Source organism: Apteryx mantelli, chromosome 30, assembly GCF_036417845.1.
Source record: "Apteryx mantelli isolate bAptMan1 chromosome 30, bAptMan1.hap1, whole genome shotgun sequence".
Lineage (NCBI taxonomy): Eukaryota > Metazoa > Chordata > Aves > Apterygiformes > Apterygidae > Apteryx > Apteryx mantelli.
Window position 1 is genome coordinate 2313015 of NC_090007.1, and position 19424 is coordinate 2332438.

The following is a 19424-nucleotide window of genomic DNA, read 5'->3' on the forward strand; positions in this document are numbered from 1 at the left end:
CAGCGAAGCCCAGAGCATCCACCAGCCCATCCGGAGGACGGGGCGTCTAAAAGGGAAAGAGCCTCGCAGGCAAACCAAGAGGAGCATTAACGCTTGCTTGAATACAGGCAGACACGATAACCCAGGAAAGCAAACACTACCCTGTCCTCATCTCGCAGCCCATTTCCAGCCGTTAAAGCTCTGCCGGAGCAGCACCCCGGCGGCTGCAGCCACCCAGCTCTGCATCCGAGGAGAGGCAAAGCATCCCCAGAAACGGGGTCACTGCTCAGGCCCGAGACAGGAGCACCCCTCGCTGAGAGCTGCCTTCCCTCCTAGGGCCACCCGGGAGCCCTCCAAGCTCGGTATTATTTGAAAAGATGCAACAAGCCCCGTCCGCGCCGGCCGGCCACGGTGGGCAGCGTCACAGCAAACCCCAGCTCCTTCTTCCCAAGTCCAGCCCAGTGCTCACCCCATACAGTACTCATGATTATAAGTGCTTTGCATACATAGTTCAACGTCATGCATATACATTGCTATGTGCTAAGGCCCGAGGCCCAGCGGAGATACCATCCTCCTGCAGCAGAGAGGTCCTTCATTTAGCGTCGGGCTCGTAGCGCGCGTCGGGCTCCGGCCACCTCCTGCGTCGGCCGCGGCAGCACCCGGGACCCAAGTCGGTAACAGTCTGGCCAGCTGGTGCCCAGGCGCTTGCATATCGTAATGGAAGTTCAGCGTACACCAGGGCTAGGTAAGCAGCCGATTACAAAAGAACCGTATTTACATGGCTACAGTCAGCTTCAACGGGTTATGTTCGCAGAGATTCACTGAAGACAACAGAAACAAAGAGCTGTGCGTCCCACAGATTCCGCCGGGAAAGACACGGGTACCAACACAGATTTCACAGCTTAGTTGGCACGACCAAGGCGAGAGATTCACCACTAACCGGATCCTCCCTCCGCAGACAGCAACACTCAAGAGGTGGTTATGAAGCTAAGGAACGAGACAGCGAGGTGGGGCCCGGCCCGCCCTCTGCCCCACGCAGGGTTTCCTCTTTCCTAAACAAGTCTTTCCACGGAAGAGCAGCACCCGTCGTACCAGATCCCAGCTCCCACCGCAGCCTGCGAGATCACCGAAGGAAGTGAGAGCGGAGGACGCGCATGCTCAACCGCTCGGCGCTGCCGTTGGCCGCTCCGCGGAGGCTCCTCCTCGGCCGTCCTCCGCAGCCAGGCAGGGAGCCCCGGGGTCAGAGCAGAGCACGCGCCCAGGGGGGCCACCCACTCCGCGGTGCACCGAGGAATCGGGAACCTAGCTCTACGGTGACGCGTAGCGGGGCAACCTGCCTGCAAGAAGGGGATCTCACCTGCTTATGGGGGAAGGGGAAGGGGGCTGCGCTCACCCACAGCGGTTCAATCACAACTGCATCCCACCCCCTAAACGCTGGAGCCCATTGGGAGTAAACAGCCCAGCCTTTTCGTCCCATCAACCAACACGGGTTTCAGCTACTGACCAAAAAGGGACACCAGGAACGGTCACAGACATCTCAGAGGCTCTGGAGGGGCAGGAGCACAGAGACTCAACTATACAGGGTGCGAGAGTCCAGAGCCAGAAAGCGGCGCCCTGGGGAGAAGCTGAAGGCAGCTGTTGTGTGGTGCACGGGCTGCTCATCTGGCTGGCGGCTGGGAAAGGACCGGGTGAGCCAGCGTGACGTTCAGGGAGTCGTTGTGCTGCACCAGGGACGTGTGCTTGTAGTGCAGGACCAGGTCCTTGAGGGAGGCGTAGAGGTTGTAGGGCTCGGCGAACCCGTAGCCGGTCGCCGTCTTGTAGATGACGCAGTGCTTGGTGTCGCCGTCCACCCTGCCAGGGAGCCGAGGGAGCACAGGTTACCCGAGCGCCCGGCCCTGACCCCGCCGCCGCGCCAGGGCCTCCCCCGGCGCGAGGGACAGACAGCAGAGCACAAGCAGATGTCACTGGAGCAGCCCAAAGCTGCATTTAGCCCTGGCATAAGGAGGCGAGTCAGACGGGAGACCTTGGGGAAGCCCAGCCTGCCAGCTGACGCCTCCACCAGCCTCCGGCATCTGGCAAAGGAAGGGCAGAGCGACGTGGGAGCGCAGCCCACGCCAGTCCCATGGCAGGCACCGCGCCTGCTCAGCCAGCCCGCGCTCCCCGCGTGCCCGGGGGTACTCACACCACGGAGCAGGCGTAGCAGCCCTTCTGGCTGCTCTCACGGATCAGGAAGGTGCCGTCCCGCTTGCCGCACAGCATCTCCTCCGCCTGCAGGCGGTTGATCTTCCCCACGTACCACGTCCGCTCCTCGTGGTGCGGCAGCTCCTCCTCGTCATCCATCATGGAGTATTGGCTGCAATCGAGCCCAGGCAGAGGTCAGATCCCCTCCGCTTGGGCACGTGGCTCCCATTTCTCCACCTCCCACAGCTGGCTGCCATCCCCAGCAGGGAAAGCGCCCTCAGCTCCCGGGCAGGGAGACGGGACCTGCCCGAGGCTCCGGAGCAGGCAGGATCGCCGGTGCTCCTACAGCCCTCCACATCCCATAACCCACAGCGTGCGAGCAGGGACACTCACTCCTCCGTCTCGTTCTTGATGCCCAGCCACTCGTTGATTTTCTTCTGCCGGGCACCCTTCTGCGTCAGCCACCTGGGGAAGGAGAGGCAGAGATCAGGGCCGGCAGCGCGGCCGGGCCAGACACCGCTCGCGCCGGTGATCGCCAGAGGGCAGCAGCCTTCCCTTCCGAGGGACCGCCAGCCCCGAGGCTGCCCGCTGCAGGGCTCGTCCCCACGCGGAGCAGCCCTGCGAGCTGGTCTCGCAGCCCTGACGCCCTCAAGGAGCCAGCTGGATCACTCCCGGGTCAAGCTGGAGGGCAGCAGGGCTCTACGTACACCAAATACTGGTCCCGCAGCTTGCGCAGCTGCATGAGGTCTGGCTTGAGGCTGTTCATGCGCTTGTCGATCTCCCGGTTCTCTGAGGCCTGTTTCTTCAGGTCCTGCTCCAGCTTCATCTTGCTGTCGTGGATCTCCGTGATGCGGGACTTCAGCTTCTCCGAGTTCATGAGGATCCTGGGAGAAGGGCAGGAGTTAGGCCGTGCGCCAGGGTGGGGAGCTGGGGCAGGCAGCCAGCTCCAGCCACAGCGTGCAGCTGGAGAGACAGGGATCGCGCATGCCTCGGCTCTGCCCTGTGCCCGGACAACCCATTCCGGGCCCGAGAGGGGCACGGCTGCGCCCAGGCCTCACCGTTGCACCTCCTTCTCGTTGCCCTCCCGCCGGAAGCGCTCAATGTACTCCTTGCTGCATTTCTCCTGCGTTTGGCACTGCTCCTCAAAGATCTTGATAGTCTCGTTGAAGGCCTCAATTGCCGTCCTCTTCATCTGCAGCTCCTGCGGAGAAGGGTGGGAAGAGCTGAGGAAGGGGCAGGATTTGGAAAGGCTTCTGCTGCTTTGCAGCCTCTCTTATCCCCTTCCCAAAGCAGCACGGTCCTCACTGCAGCCCAAACGTCCCCCACTTCAAAGCCCGTTCTCTGCAGGGCCCCCCCAAGCCCAGGCACAGACAAACAGGGCAGCGGGTTCCCGACCTCCGCGCTCGTCTGTGCAGATCAGCACAGCTGCAGAGACCAGGGGACAGCGGGGCAGCCCGCACGGCCCGTGCTCCCGAGGGGGAGGCAGCGCCCACGTACCTGGGAAGTGCGCGTGTACTCCTCATACAGCAGGTCGTACTCCCAGCTCTTGTCCTGGTACTGCTGGTGATAGACCTTCAGCTGCTCCCCCACGGCTTCCACGCTGTCCTCTTTCACCACTTGGTCCTGCCACACGCAGAGCCTCAGTCAGGACCTGCTCCTGCCCCACGGCAGCCCCTCTTGCGAGGCGGCTGGCCCCACACCAAAGCCCCACCAGCCCTGCAGGATGTTTGCCACCCCATAAGGCGATGTCCTGGCACAGGGGAGTGGTGCTGCTGGACAAGGTCTGGACCAATCTCTACAAGCTCTGGAGGAGCACTTGGTGCATGGGACCCATCTGCCACAGGGCCAGGCATGGAGGAACAGATTGTCCCCCACAGCCCGATTCAGGCTGCGCCGGCCAGTCCTGTCCCTGCAGCGCAGGTCTCACCTGCTGGTACTTGGAGATGGGGTAGAGCAGCCTGGTGTCCAGCTTGGCGTTGTACTGGGCCAGCGACTCATGTCGGTAGTGAGTGATGAGCTCCACCACCGAGCCAAAAGTCAGGGGCTCCGAGAAGCCGTATTTCCCTTCCCGGTGAAAGATCTTGATCAGCTTGTTATTGCCTCCTTTCCTGCAGCAGAGAGGGGGGAGCAGAGAGCGCTTACCACCACCCCAGCACCCACACGGGCTCTCCCAGCTGGCCACGGTGCTCTGGCCAGCACAGCCCACGCACCAGCCTGGACTTGCCCAGCACGGGGACACGTGCTGACAGCTCCACCCCGGAGCAGCAGAGGCTCTCGGGAGACCCCAGGGCCCCACCTGAGCGTGAGTGTGTACTCCCCCTGGATCTTGCTGGAGGCATCGCGCACCAGGAAGGTACCATCTGGCGTGTCCCGTAGCTTCTCGTTCACCTCCTCCCTGTGAGGCACAAGAGATGATTGCCACGGCCTGCGACGTGCAACCAGCCTTCCCCCGAGAGCCTAGCAGCCTGGATGGACCAGGCACCCATGGTGGTTGGCCCAAAAGACACCCTGCACTCCAGTCTAATGTGACAGACAGGGCACGCAGGGACACGAGCTGCCGGCACCCAGCGCTGCCCAGGGCCGCACAGACGTGCCTGGGCTCCGTGTGCTCCCAGGCCGCCCCCTTACCGGGAAATGTCACCCCAGTACCACTCGGCGTCCTGCAAGGGCACGCTGTTCCCGTTGGCCAGGCTGGCTGCACTGGGCTTCGGCTTAGGCGGTTTTGGAGGCAAAGCTGTAAGAGAAGCAGGGTTGAAGCAGGGTTTAAGAAGGGCTGGCCCTGATCCCAGCTCCCCACCCTCGCCAAGGGCAATCCCTCGGAGCAGCGAGCACCCTCCCTGCAGCAACCATCCTGGGAAGCCCCGCTTGGCTGCAGCGCTGCCAGGAGCTGCTCCAGGCACGCACACAACAGATTAGGGCCTCGAGCAGGCCTCCAGGCACAGCTGGGTACAGAAACGCCCTCGGCAACCCGTTCATGGGGGCAAACGCTCCACGTCCATGGAGCACAAATGCCAGTGCCTCAGACCCCGAGGAGGGGGCATCTCAGCTGCTGGTCCAGTACCTGGAGGCAACTGTTCCTGCTCCGACTCCTTCGCTTGCAGAAGTATTTCCAGAAATAGCACGGAGAAGTCAGGGCTCAGCTCTGGGCTGCAGGGAGACAGAAGCCAGTAAGATCAGCAGTTGTGGGGGAGAACTCAGCACCATTCCTGCGCCCCCTGGGCAAGGGGCGGCCAGGGGCAGCTGGCTCAGCCCAGCACACAGCCCAGCTGCCAGATTGCACGTTGACCCAGAAGCAAGAGCTCTGCCCTGGCTTCGAGTCCCACCTCTGTGTGCTGCCAGCAGTTTAATCCCACGTGCAAGGCAGGGGCCACGGGCAGACCTGCTGTTACGGTCCGCACTCGTTGTCCTGGCAGGCAGAGCAGCCGGCACTTGCTACAAGGCTGGAAGCCGAGAGCCTCACATACCTGGCGCCAGGCAGCCGGAGGAGAAGGGGGCCGAAAATCTCCCCCAGGGCCCGAGGGTGGAGGCTGTTGCTCTCTGCCTGCTGCGATACCTTCCCCAGATGCCGGAGCAGGAACTGCAGGGTGAGCGTGTTCTGGAGCGGGACCGCAGGCGACTCCAGGGCCAGCAGCAGCTGCTTCCGGCAATTCTCCGCCTGGGGGATCTCTGGGGAGAGGCGAGACACGATGGAAAGGCCGGACCGGTCGGCACCGCTCTGCGTGCTCCAGCCACGCCACGGCGTGGGAGCGCTGTCGGCTGGAGCCCACAGGGACGGGGCCTATTTTAATACCCCAAGGAGAGGCCCTTACCCTGCAGGATGCGAAGGATGTCTCCGTGCACGGACACCGGCACCACGGGGGCTGGCAGGTCTTGCAGGTAGCCTCGCAGCGCCTCGCTCAGGGAATGCACGTCGAAGGGCTCCAGGTCGCCCAGGGTCCAATCTGCCAGGGCAGAGATTTCCCCCGGGTGACGGGCACAGCCCCGGGCACGCAGCCAGCAGCCCCGGCGCTGCCGGCACGCAGCCCAGAGACCATCACGCCCCACGCAGAGCATCTGCCGCAGCAGGAGCGCAGCAAGCGGCGGGGGCGCTCGCCCGGTGAACAGGGATGCAGGCGCGTCAGTGCCAGACCCCCGGCAGCAAACAACGTCCTGGGGTCCCCAAAACAACGGGGGTCCCTCTGCCAGGCACCGGGGTCAGAGCACAAGACAGCTGCAAAACCCCTCGCTGCCCCCAGCGCGGCTGGGCCCTGGGGATCCGCACAAACAGCTCAGCTCCAAACTCGCTGCACCCGCTGCTGCGGGGAGAAGCACATCCAAACTCGCGGCGATTCTCCCCGGCCAGGCAGCACAGCGGAGCGAGTTCGGGCAGCCCCCAGGCAGCCGAGCGGCTCTCGCGAAGGAAAGCGCCCGGATGCGTCCCCCAGCCCATGAAGAGGAACCCGGCTCCGGGAACCCAGGCGGGTCCCCCCGGGATGGGGGTCAAGTCGTTTCGAGCGCCCCCACCCTTCGCCCCGAGCTCTGCCGCAGGAATCCTGGGCGCGCACCACCTGGAAGAGTTTTATTCCCTGCTGCTGTTAGGGACGAGCGCAGAGAGGGAATCAGCTGACCAGCCACATACCAAACCCAACGGGGAAACGTCTCCCTCGAACCGGGCCGTCCCGCGAACGCGAGGCGCGGGCTGCCGGAACAGCACGCAAACCCTGTGCGGATGGTGGCACGGCCAGAGCCGGCAGCGCCGTTCAGCTCAGGTTTGTGAACGGGGACAAGGCAGCACGGTGCTGGAGGAGGCCCAAGGCCGGCCGAGAGGCAGACAGCTCCGAAGGCTCCCTGGTGGGACGGCCGCCGCAGGCACGGCAGAGCCAGGGCTCCAGCCACCGAGCCGAGCTGCAAGATCCTCCCCTGCTTATTAGCGGTGCGACAGAGCCGGAGAGGCCTCCGCCAGCCCGTCGGCAGGAGACGAGCGCCAGGACTGGCTCCGTGGCCTCCGAGCCGGCGCTGCGTCCCTTTGCCGGGGCGGCAGCCACCTCCCCGCTCCCGTCCCTGCCACGCGGGAGGGGGACGTGTCGGGACGGGAAGGCCCCGCCGCAGAGCCGGCGTGCCGGGAGTTAGGACCAGCCGGGGACAGGGATGAGCCTGGCCTGGATTCCATTACTGCTGGCGCTGTCACATCCACTAATCTCCTCCATCTGAGCCGCCTCGCCTCCTCACCATAAAGAGCTGGTTCTTACCGGTTTTCAGCGCTTGCCGCAGTTCGGAGCCAGATGTCCTGTACAACATCTCGCTGTCCAACCCTGCGGGAGCGAGGACGCTGCTGTTAGCTGCGAGCCGGGCAGCCAGGCGGCTCCCGACGCGCGCACCGTTTCGGAGCCAGCCCGGTGCCAGCCGCTCGCCGGCAGGACGACGGCTGCGGCACGGCTCACCAGGCCTGGAGGGCATCCAAGCCACCCGGCCGACACAAAGCTGCTGCAGATGCTGCGACAGCCCGTCCGGCCCCCAGGACGCCCGCTGGAGACCCAGGCCCCGGTTTGGTGCCCCCGTCTCGAGCCAGAGAGGAACTGGAGGCCTCCCTGTTGCAGGCAGCCGCGTGTCCCGCTAAGCTCAGTCTAACACCGATAGCGTTTGCAGACAGCCGCCCCCCACCAGGAGGTTTTGGGGGGTACTGACCCCTCGGGGCTCAGCGTCCCCCCCTTACCTTTCTTCTCAATGGCTTCCACCAGCTTCACCAGCAGCGGCGGAGCAATCTCCGGAGGGCTGAACTGCTCCTGCAGGTCTGGGAGAAGAGGTCCTGGGGGACAGGGAGGGAGAGAAGGGCTCAGAGCCAGCTCAGAGCTTGCAGCAGGGCCAGGCACCAGGGCGAGCAGCGCCGCTCCGAGCGGCGCCATCCGAGAGCAAGGAAAGCTGCGGCCCCTGCTGCCAGCGCGCCGGCACGGAGGGGGTCACAGCCCACGCAAAGCGCGGCACGGAGGCCTCGGAGCAACCGGCGAGGCAAAGTTTATCTCCACGAGCAACCTGGGGACACAGACATGCCGGGCAGGCACCGGAGGGGTTAACAGGGCTCCCGGAGTTCAGGCCCGGTTCACAGCCGCTGCCTCTGCCCAGGCCGGGGAGCTGCACGGGGCCTGGCGGAGGAGCTGCGGCCGGGGAACGAGCTCGAGGTGGTGAGCTGCGATTAATCCAGCGATTCAGACAGAACGCCGTGTCAGCAAATTCCTGCCCTTGATTGCTCATTTAACATGGAAACCAGCCCTCCGCCTCCCCCCTCCCCGCTAGCCCGCAGCCTCCGTGCAAGCTGTTAGCGAGCGCAGACAGCCGGCGGCACGGGACCAGGGTCCTCCCCTTCCCAGGGGCCGGAGGAATCGGGGCGCCCCGGAGGCAGATACCGCGCTGCCACGTGACGGCAGCCGGGGACGTGAAATCCAACCAGCGCAAACTGGTCTGTGCAGCGCAGCCAGCTGCTCCGGATGCTTTTTCCCATGCCGTCTCGCCCGGCTGCGCAGCGAGCGCGAGCCCCAGGGAGCCGTCGTGGCCGTACCCGAGCGCGCGAGAGCTGCCGCGGCCGCAGGCGGGAGGCCCGGGCACGGCGGCCGCAGGAGGGGAACCTCACCCCGAGCTCGCCCCGGCTTGGCGAGCCCCAGCAGCGAGCCCCTCCGCGGGGTCCCTGCCCTCTCCAGACACCCCCCTGCAGCTACCCAGGCGCCAAGGCCCCGCATCAAACGGCATCCGGCCCGTAACGGGGTCACATCGGCATGGGAAGGGCTGGGCGCAACCGCACCGTGGCCCCCGCCGGGTCGGCTCGGCAGAGCCCCCGGCCCGGGGCAGCGCGGCACCTTCCTCCCCCGTGCCGGAGGGGAGACGCGTGCCGGGGCAGGAGCGCGCAGGCCCGGCCGGCGGCTGCCAGCGGGAGGCTTGCCGAAGGGAGCGCGGCACCAGGCTCGGTCTTGCTCTCGGTCGAGCCGCGGCCCGGAGCTGCGGCACGGGCTGCTCTGCCGGAGGAGGCTTCAAATATCCGCGAGCTGCGGAACGGGGCCGGGGAGCGTTAAATACCGCGGCTTCCTCTGGCTACGCCGAGACGTGCACTAGCTCGCTGCCGCGCCGGCCAGGCCCAGCGCCTCGGAGCAGCTCGCGTCGGCGCTCGGAGCCAGCTCCCGCGGGGCGGCAGCAGCAGCGGGGTCCGGTTGGCGCCGTTCGGGGTGGGAACGCTGCCGGCCGGGGCGAGAAGGGCTCTGCCCGGTGCAGGTCCCGGCTCCTGCCGCGGCGGGGCTGCGCGAGGCCGGCAGCTCCGGGCCTGACCCCGCTGCGGAAGGGCTGAACGGAGAGTAAATAGTGGCGCTGCCCACGTGGCCCGGCCGGGAATGTGCTGCTTCAGCAGGCAGCAGCCTGCGTTTTTATCAGGCGGCCTGCAGCGGAGCCAGCAGCGGCTCCCGAGCCCGCTGGGCCTCCGGGCTGGGCCGACGCGAACAAGGCCGCTCACAGCGCGGCCACGGCAGCTGCGGAAATATTTCCAAGCCGCATTTTCCGCTCGCGCTCGCTGCAGAAGGCAAACACCGGCAGCTCGTAAATTCACCATCAGAAACTCCGGGGCCTCGCCGCTCCGCAGGGCCACCGCTCCTCCTCGGGCGGCGCGGGGGCCCCTTCCCTCCCGGGCTGCCTTACGTCCGGGGCACCAGCCACGCTCGGCGATGCGGAGGGGCTAAAGGACTCGGGAATCGCTGCCAGCCAGGACAGGACCCAGGAAACGGGGCAGAAAAGCGGCCAGCTACAAACTTAGCAGAGATCCCTGCGCCTCCCGGGCAGCCCTCAGCCCAGCAGGGCCGGGGTTAAACGCAGCTGGGCTTAAATTCAATTTCTCAGCTGCAAAAATGCGTCTCCCCAGCAGCAACCCCACGCGCTGCACGTCCGAAACGCTGTCCTGCAGGCCCCCAACCGCCAAGCCAAGGTGGAGGCCGCCGCTGGGGCTCTGGGCAAGGCGCCGGCGCAGCCCCGAACCCCGAGGACGGCGACGGAGGCACGGCCGGCGCAGCCCCCTCCCTGCGCACCCTGGTACCCAGCTGTCACCCGGCTCCGTCCCAGGGCGGGAAGCAGTCGGGATGGCTTTGGGTTTACCTTCCCCAGCCATGTCTTTTCCATGCACCAGGAGCTCTGGCCTGCATCCGCCTCCACACCACAGAGATCTCCTACCCCTACCCAGGGCCGCGGCTTTGACCACCCAGACGCACCTCCGCAAAGCCCTGCTCGGAAAGGGGAGGATGAGAGAGCCCGCAAGGACATAAATGCAGCCCCGGAGGCAGCGCGAGGCTGGATGCCGGCGAGGCCGACACATCCACCGCAGAGCGTGCCCCGGGCTCCCAAGAGGAGCTGCTTTCTTGGAAAAGCAGGTTGGGAGTGGGATGACTCAGGTCAGCAAGCTCCCATTGCCAACCCAAACGCACGGCCCGGCCGCGTTCCCACCCTGCAGAGCCGCTTCCCGCGGCCCTCCCCTCCGCGCCCCGGAGCCCGCCGGACAGGAGCACGCGAGGCAGCTCCGGGGCGCCGCACGGCAAGCCTCAGCCCTGTCACCTCGGCTTCCCAGGCTGAGGCAGGGCTCTTTTTCGTCCCTTAAGATCCTGGAGCGGCTTCACGCAGCTAGGAGCATCTGATGGGAAAGCCAGGTCTCCCCGCGAGGGAGGCTGCCCTGCCGGGAACGCTCCCCGACGCCCACCACGTCCTGCTGCCGACCCCACTTCTCCCATCTGCACCAGGGGAGTTTTGTGCAATGCCCCAGACGCGCAGAGCACGGCTATCGCCCCCGTTCGCCGTCTCGGAGCGCCCAGCGCTTGCCGAGCCCGGCAGCGCCCCGTGCCACAGGGCTTATGAGCCCGGGGGCAAGAGAAACGGGAAAGAGAGGGCAGCCGCGCCAGCTTTACAAGCAGCGCGAATGCACGGAGGTCCTCCCAGCTCCAGCTCCAGGACCGGACCCCGTGCAAAGCCCAGCGCCGCAGGCCGGGAGGCAGCCGCAGGCGCCCCGCAGCCCGTGCCCTGCCCCGGGGCAGCTGCCCGGCCCCGGCGAGAGCCCCGCGAGCCGCGGAGAGGGCCCCGCGCCAGGCAGACAAGCAATTAGCTCCAGTTCTCGGAAGCACTCCTTTAGACCCTGACTTTTCTCCTCTTGCCCAGAGACAAGTAATTGTGTGTCTCAGCAGGGCTGAGCGGCTCTTGGCAGGGAGCGGTGCCCCCGGCGCTCCAGAGGGAGGGAGGGAGGCGGCAGGGAGAGGTCAGGGCTTATTCCATAAAGGAGAGAGGGGGGCAAAACTCTCAGCAGAGCAGGGAGAGGGACCAAGGACCACGTGGATCCCAGCCAGCCAGAGCGGGAGGAGGATCCCAGAGAGGTACGACCGGCGCAGGGCTCTCCCAGGAGCCACCATGCAGATCGGTAAGTTGGAGAGAACAACGTGCTTTTCTCTCGGCCAGGACTGAACGGGAGCCAGCAAGCCCCGAGCAACTCGGTCCCCAAGACACAAGGAGGGGACCGGAGCGCTGGGCACTGCGCAATGCTCCATCACTGCTACGGCATGCGGCATGGCTTACCTTGCTCCAGAGCCTCCTGCAAACGGCACCCGCTGGCCCCCGGCGTCGCGGGCAGGGGCCTCTGCACTCGGGGCCGGTGAGAGGGAACGGAGATCTTCACGGGCCCCACGTACTCCACGTACGTGCCGGGGAAGTCTCCCTTCTGCTTGGTCCGCTCGTTGACGCCCAGGATCCACCCGATCTGGTTGGGGGTCTGCTCATCGCCATCCTTGAAGCCCAAAGCTTGCAGGGCCCCCTTGCTCACCACCAGGATGTCCCCGGGCACCAGGTCAATGTCCTCCTCGCGCTCTTTGTGGTAGGGGTAGAGCGCGCGGTACTGGAATCCATCGGTGCTGCCCATTCTCTCTGCCTCCGGGGATCGGCTCTGATCAGCAAGGCAGCGGCGGCGGGCGGCTGCGGAGGAGGCACCTCAGAGGCAGCTCTCCCCCATCAGCGCTCCGAACGTCTCTGCACAAACCAGGACCCCAGGAGCCTCGGCGGGGTGGCCCCGCGTGCTTAAGTGCAGCCCCTTTTCCTTAGCTTGAAGCCACGATTCAGCCAAATGATGGAGCACAGGGAGAAGGAGACAAACATAATCCAGCACTCGTGAGCGGGCATGCAGCAAAGAAACGGGAGAGCCGGGTTCAGTTCACCAAAAAAGGCTTCTTGGAGTCCAGAGGGCAAAAGCACGGAGCGCGTCCAGCCGAGGCCGCTGCGGCATGCTATTCCTCCCTTCCCAGTGCCTGCAAAGAGAAGACCCGTTACTGCCCAGCCCGGTGCTGCACCCCGCACCCAGCATTCAACCCGCGGCTTGATCTAGGTGGCTGCGAGAGGCAAGACTTGTTTCTCTCCTAACCACCCCAGCCAGCAAACGCAGCTAATACCGAGCCCTGGATCCAAGCGCTCTCCCCCAGAACGCGCTATTACCAATTTACACTCCAAAAGCCAAAGAGGAGCCAGCGGCCCGACTTGCAGCAACGCTCTGCAGAGAGGACGCCTCTCCCACTGCAATCAGACACGAACTCTGCATCTCAAAGAGGTTCGCTTTGCTTCTTCAGCTTACTCTCTTCATAGCACTTATGCAAACAAGAAGGCAACACATGGGACAAAACAGCCTTTTATGCAGGAACTTCTGCATACAGAAAAGGGTGACCCTGAAACCACCAGCTGGGGACCCTGAATAGCAGCAAAACAAACAGAGTTAACCTTTTCTTGTTAAACCGATTCACAGTTCACCTTTACACCTCCCTGTGCAATCCCCCACAAAGTCATTTTCTGGAGGTAACTGCCCACAAATGTAGGTTAACCAATTTTTCAGTTAAAGGCTTTTAAGATGCTTTGCAATTCCCACAGAGCAGCACTTCAAAGCCTAGCTTTGAGCAAAGTAAATTTTTGAATTTTTTTAAAGCAGTTAACAGCGTCAAGTGCAGACAACACAGGCACAATTTCTTTTTGCAGAGATGGAGGGGATTAAAAAAATAAAAAAGAAAAAAAAAATCCTTAAAGCCTTCAAGTCTACTTAGAGCTACTAACTGCCTTTAAGCTATTCAAATATAGAGAGAAACTGAACAACATGCTGCCTGCCCAGCCCAGAAATCCACCAAAAAGAAAAAAAAAACAACAAAAAACCCGGGTTATGACATGTTTAAGGGATGCATGAACAAGGGCACCCGAGTTCCCACCAGCTGGGCACGTCCTCTTTTCCCATACCCTCCCCGCCACGCAGGCCAGCTCCACGTTTCCCCGAGGCTGACGCCGGGCAAAACCCAGCGTTCGGGTTCCCGCAGACGCCGCGTGCCTCCGAGGAAAGGACCCACGAGGCAACACGACAGCCGCAACCTTCGGGAGCGGCTGAAAACTAGCGCTCCCGAGTCCCGGGCGACACCGAAGGCCACCCGAAACGCCGCAGGTCCTATTAACGGCTCCGAGCGCTTTGGCCCAGCCGCGTCTCGCGGCGCAGCGGCGCGGGGGCTCGGGCACCAGGCCGGCGAGGCCACGGCGCAGCGAGGAGGGAAGCGGGACTCCCCGCAGGCTGCAACGATCCCGCTTCCCGCCGAGCGGCAGGAAGGTCAGGCAGGAGAGCAGCACGGCAGCTCCCGAGGAGCCGCCTCGGGAGCCGCCGCGGAGGTACCGGGGCAGGGGGGAGAAGCGGGGCAAACGGATCTCGCCGGTGGTGGGAGGCCAAGGCTCATCTAAACACTACGAGACCTTCCCACGTACCCAGGCTCTGCAGCCTAACGCTCATCCAGCACCGGCCGGCAAGGCAGGCGCCATCCTCCTCGTTCCCTGGAGGGAGACGAGAGGCACAAAGAGGCCATGGCACACGAAACCCGCGCAGGAGCCAGGCCTGAACGGGTTGCCTGAGCTTGGGCAAGCGTCCCAGCCGGGCTGTCTTCTCCATGAATGAGCAGGCTTCGCCCTCAGGGACGTAGGACGCTCGCAGCGAGGTTGCAACTGGCAGGCAACAGGACTGAGCCTGATCCAGGCGGCTGGGGAATTTCTCCGGAGCTCCGAGAGCAACACCAGGCTGCGCAGCCCGGACTCGCGGGACACGGGGCGTCCGCGGGCGAAGCAGCGCATCTCAGCGCAGCCGCCAAGCGAGTGGAGAGCGAGTTCCCGCGGCGGCCGCAGAGAACTCGCAGCGGAGCCCGCATTTCCCTAATTCAACCAGCGCCAGTCAGGAAAACATCGCTTCACAATCCCGAGCACGAAGAGAGATTTACGGCTCAGCTCAGACGCCTGCCCTCGCCCCTCTGAGCTCTGCCTACCGGGGTCCGACAGAGGAGTCAGCAGGGCCGGAGGTGCCGTCTAAGTGCTGGGGCCCCGAGCAGTCGCGGCTGCTGGGAAAGGCACGGGCAGCTCCTGCTCTTCCCGCGGGACAGATCCCAAAACGCGCACGGAGGCAGCAGAGCCCACGTGCAGTGGGGTCGACGCTGCCCCTCTCCCGGGAAGGCCAAGGCACCTCCCGGCTTCCCCCCTCGGATCCCAGCACAGGGACCGACTCCAAGAGCCTCAGACAAGCCGGTGCAGCCGAAGATGCTGGAAGAACAAACGCTCAGTCCCGGCAAACTCGCTCAGTGGCTTTTAAAAGCAGACCTGCGCGGAGGGCTGGGAAGAGGAGACGGTCACTCCAGAGCACCGAGCCTCTCCAAGCAGCAGGTCCTGCAGTTTCTGCCACGCTGCCGCCCGGCTCCGTGGACCCCTCTCAGCCTGGCGTCTGCCCAACTGCTGCCGGACACGGGTGGGAAAGCAGGGGCAGAGACGCAGCTCCGGTCTCCCCGTAGCAGCAGGTCACTTGGCACGCACGCTCACAAACGCACACTCGCACAACGCGAAAACAAGCTGGTGCCAGGCTGGCCCTGGCCCTCGCCTGCCCGGCCCGCGCTCCGGCGGCGCTGGGCTCGCGCGCGCCCCGGGAAAGGCAAAGCCGTGTCGCTGGCGCTGGCGCCTGCCCTCTCCGGGGAAGGGCGGTCGCGGGCCCCGCCGCAAAGCCCGCGGGCCGCTTCCCAAGCCGAGCTGCGTGTGTGGGACGGCGACCGCGGGTCGGGAAACCTCTGCACCCGATGGAAAGCAGATGACGGGATCGGCATGCGTCTTTTGGGAGAGGGGGAGGGAGCGCTCCTTTTCCAAAGCCCTTAAATAGATGTTTGGAGGGAAAGCGAATTTGGGAACGAGGCAGGCGGCGCTGAGAGCCCAGGGCACGCACAAGCCTGTCCGCTGGAAGCACACCTCCGAACCAGGGCTCTGCGTGCGCAGGAAGGAGGGAGGGAGAAGTTTGCCAAAAGATTTCAGCTGGGCCAGCCTCCAGGTTCGCTCAGCTCACGGAGAGGAAGCCTTGTGTGTCTAAGCTGGCTAGCGCTTGCTTCGGCTCCGCTGAAAATCCCATGCATTAGACATCTAAATACCTTTGGTAAATCTATCTCAGTGCCCAGAAACAATCCCCCGATTCATTAACTACTGTCAATACTTTCTTTGTTTAACACATCGGTTTGAAACAAAAAACATTACAAGTCTTTTTGTGCATGTCCAGCACATAAATAAAAGCATCTTAACATTTAAAATGCGGTTCCTGGGCTTTTTAACTGACTCCACATTCAGTTCAAAGTGCAGCTTGACTCCAAGCAAGAATAAGTGTTACTTTTCCTCCAGTAAGGCAAAAGAATGCATAAACATAAGAAAAGGAATATGCTTGCCACAACCTATACAGCTCAAATATTTCCCAATTACATCAGATCTCCAGCTAGCAAAAAAATGCCAGATCAAGTTCTGAATGGCAAAACACTGCATGTTAATGAGCCGCAAACAACGGGAACAAACCTTTCTTTTGCTAACAAAAAAACCCAACCAACCAAACAGCCAGAAAGAAAACAGGACAATGCAACTACGAATGGACACAAAAAACAGACACACAACCGCCTGCCACACCGTGACCTGCCACCGCAACGATTGCTGTGACTTTTTCTGACCGCTGGGACTTGCAGGAGCTGTGCCGAGGCCGGGGCTGCTGTCCCGAGGGCGAACGCGTCTCCCCAGGCACGCGCGGCCTCTCCCCGGAGCCTTACAGTAGAGGCACGGCAGCGGCCAAGGCCGTTTTCACCTCGTTTCTCACCAAGAGACACTTCTGCCGCAGCCTGCGACGGAGCCCAAGGAGCAGCAGCATCCTGCCACAGCCGCCAGCTTCCCCTGCCAGGGATACGGTGCTTATTGCTCAGCCTTGCTTTAGTCACTGAAGTCCAAGGAAGCGAAGGAATATCTGAAACATTTCACTGAAAAATAACTGTTATGGTTAGCAGGGATCCGAGAAGCCGAGTAAATCCCTGCCTTGGGATGACCTACGCCCATCTTATCCTTGAGAGACGTTCGAAGGTCTCAAAGGACAGGTCGGAGAGGCGCCTGGGGCAATGTGCAGACCCGTTCCAGCACTTGGCTTGCTGCTTGGAAGTTTCTCCTGATGTTTGACTTTCTTGCTTCAGTTTAGGCTCATCCTGTCTCACCCCGCTCAGGAGCTTTCTCCTCCTCACTGCAAGACCCCTTCACTCGCTGGGAGGCTTTTGTGCTCCGCTCAGCCTTTGCTACCCACCCGGAGCTCCCTAAGGAGCAAGAGCACACCGTTTCCATTTCAGGAGCATTTCTGGGGCAGGCTTTAGGGCTTTTTTCAGAAGTAAACCCAGTAACTGTATTTTGGCTATTTCCCTCAAAAATTACAGTTTTAAAAGAACACGTATATAAAAAGTAACATTGTAACTCCTGATTTTGCTAACCCATCTCCGTAATATCACGCTACTTGTTCCCCGGGACTTTTGGAATTGTGCAGATGCTTTAAGGATTTATATGACCATTTATTAGACGCTATGTGCAGCAGAGCAATGAAATGAAGTAACCTATAAGGCGAGAAGGAGCCAGAGTATTTCACTGGCAGGCCAACAGTATTAGGATATTGGTTGAGAGAAGCAGGACCTTTCAACTTGAAAAATCCACTGTTCCTTCCTCTGTTTGCTTTTTATCTTCCATTACTCAGTTACAACAGTTCCAAGCAGTGGCTCCAGATATTCTCAGAGGAATTAAAAGAGCCCCTGATATTATAAATACTCTTTTTCACTGTAAACACACACCAGCACTCGGACCGAAGCGCGAGCGCTCTGACACGGCTCCAAGCTGGCTCTGCAAATCGCTCTGCTCCTCGCTGCATTCCTTCGGAGCTGCGGTTTCTCTCCCAGCCCAGAGCTTTTGTCCAGCCAGAACCAACTATGGGCAGAAAGGAGGATTTTCCCCGAGTTCTTAAAGCGCGGTTGACAAAACCTTGTTCTAGCGGGTTTAAATAAAACCCAAGGGTTTGAGGCAGAAATCACCTTTAGGAGGACCAAAGCATCGCAGAGCAGCAGCGGAGCGAGACGCAGCGAGGAGCTGGCTGCTGCCCCGAACCACACGGGCAGATCTAAGCACGACTCGCGCACGTCAGAGAACAGAGTCACCAAAGAAACCAAACCATCGCTTGGACTTTCCCACACCATGGAAGAGGCAGCGACTGGAGCAGAGGCCAACCCAGCCTCGGGGACACACCAGCCCTTTGCACGTTAGGGAAGGGTGGGGGAATGGCCAGGAAAGCAATGGTTTAGGCTATATTTACTCAGCTGTCTCCACTCTCTGCTCTCACAGAGAAAGTCACAGGCCAGTTCCCCAGCGGCTCCGAGAGCTGCTCTGGAAATAAGAGAATCGCGTTAGCGGGAGGAGAGGCAGCCATTCCTCCGCCGCGTGGGACGCGGGGCCAAAAGGCGCGATGCCGGTGTCGCTCCAGCTCCTCGCGCGCCCCGGCTCTCGCAGAGCTCCTTTGCAGCAGGTTTTCCCCCCAGGTCTTTAAATTCCCATCCAACACAGACCCCCCCCGGTTTTGAGGATAGGGAAGGCAGGAAATTCCCTCCTCGAGGGGCCGAAAAGCATCACCGGGATGGGAAGAGGCTCAAGGCTCCCTGGAAAGGGAGCAGGGGGGACGCGGCCCCGTCCAGGGCGAGGGAGGCCACGGGCGCCCCGCGTCCGCCTGAACATGCTCGTCCCCACGCCAATTTGCCCCACGCCGGGTAGGGGGGACGATGGCGAGGCCAAGGCCGGGGGGGGGGGAGGGAAGGGGGGCTGCTTCTCTCGGGGACCCCCGCAAAGGGGGCTGAGCCCTGCCCGGGAGATGGAGGGGGGAAGGGTCCGTGCGCTGGCACCACTGCAGGGGGGACTGGGGGGGGCCCTGGTGCAGCCCCGGGGGGGGGGAGCAGCCCTGGCATGGGGGCCCCTGTGCTGGCACCATCGGGCGGGGGGGGGCATGGACGGCACCGAGGGGGGGGACACGACGGCGACAGCCCCGGCACCGGGGGGAAGGGGGGGGGACGCACAGACGCAGCCCGGGCCCGCGGCCTCCCCCCGCCCGCCCGCCCGCCGCCCCCGGGCTCCCCGCGCGGAGGGGCTGCGGTCGCGGTCGCGGCCCACCTCTGCGCCAGCCCCATCCGCCGCTCCGCTCCGCTCCAGCCCGCTCCAGCCTCCAGCCCGGCGGCAGCCTGGGAAAGGGCCCGAACGGCGCCGGAACGGCCCGAACCCGCCCCGGAAAGGCCCGACCGGAGCCGGAGAGGGACGAACCGCTCCGAAGCCCTCGGCGGCTCCGCCCCCTCCCGGCTCCGTCGGCCGACATCGGGGCCACGCCCCCTCCGGCCGAGCCAATCCGGAAAGACCCGAGTGCTCGCCGGCGCTTGGCGCGGCGCGGCGCGGCGCGGCGCGGCGCGGCAGGGGGAGCGCGGCGGCGCCCCCTAGCGCCGAGCCTGGGCGCAGCACCGCGAGCGAGGGGAGCCGGGCACCACGCACCGCCTGCACCGGGCACCGGGCACCACGCACGGCCTGCACCGGGCACCATGCATGGGGCACCATGCACCGGGCATCATGCACAGACCGGGCAGAGCACCGTCTGCCCCAGGCTCCGCGCACAGCCTGCACTGGACATCGTGCACTGGGCACCGGGTATGGCCTGGACCATGCACCAGGCACAAGCTGTGCCGTGCACCAGCTTGCACCAGGCACCACGTTCTCCCGTGCATTGCCTTCCCCTGGCACTGCCCTCCGTGGGCACCCCATCCACGGGCACCCTGGGACCCAGGCTCTCAACATGGGGGGACACGGGTACCTGCGGGCCAGGAGCATCCCCCTCCGCGGGTAGAAGAGAAGAAGGGGACCAGCCCCAGCTGCCGGGG

The 19424-nt window shown here is 63.6% G+C and overlaps 1 protein-coding gene across 3 annotated transcripts; it reads right to left on the bottom strand.

Annotated features, from left to right (window-relative positions):
• Nucleotides 1-489: 489 nt before the first annotated feature.
• PIK3R2 (phosphoinositide-3-kinase regulatory subunit 2) lies at nt 490-18772 on the bottom strand. Of its 3 annotated transcripts, none has more exons than XM_067312704.1 (16): nt 18673-18772; nt 11722-12443; nt 7853-7945; nt 7389-7451; nt 5970-6101; nt 5625-5826; nt 5222-5307; nt 4789-4894; nt 4457-4555; nt 4088-4268; nt 3658-3783; nt 3219-3361; nt 2868-3044; nt 2554-2625; nt 2162-2332; nt 490-1830 (listed from the first exon to the last, which is right to left on the bottom strand). In XM_067312704.1, the coding sequence occupies exons 2-16, from the start codon at nt 12059-12061 to the stop codon at nt 1638-1640; spliced, it is 2184 nt and encodes a 727-aa protein (XP_067168805.1). In that variant the 5' UTR covers nt 12062-12443; nt 18673-18772; the 3' UTR covers nt 490-1637. The 3 variants fall into 3 exon arrangements, with proteins under 3 accessions (XP_067168805.1, XP_067168806.1, XP_067168807.1); XM_067312705.1 differs by lacking the exon at nt 18673-18772 and adding an exon at nt 16310-16879; XM_067312706.1 differs by lacking the exon at nt 18673-18772 and adding an exon at nt 12628-13083.
• Nucleotides 18773-19424: the final 652 nt, after the last annotated feature.

Bases quoted from the DNA above. Each gene is read 5' to 3' on its own strand.
- PIK3R2 (XM_067312704.1), bottom strand. From the start codon at position 12,061: ATGGGCAGCACCGATGGATTCCAGTACCGCGCGCTCTACCCCTACCAC. The intron at 7,452-7,852 runs GTAAGGGGGGGA...TCGCTCCCGCAG, and splicing joins GGAAGCCATTGAGAAGAAAG to GGTTGGACAGCGAGATGTTG. The intron at 2,333-2,553 runs GTGAGTGTCCCT...GCTCGATTGCAG, and splicing joins ATCAAGAACGAGACGGAGGA to CCAATACTCCATGATGGATG.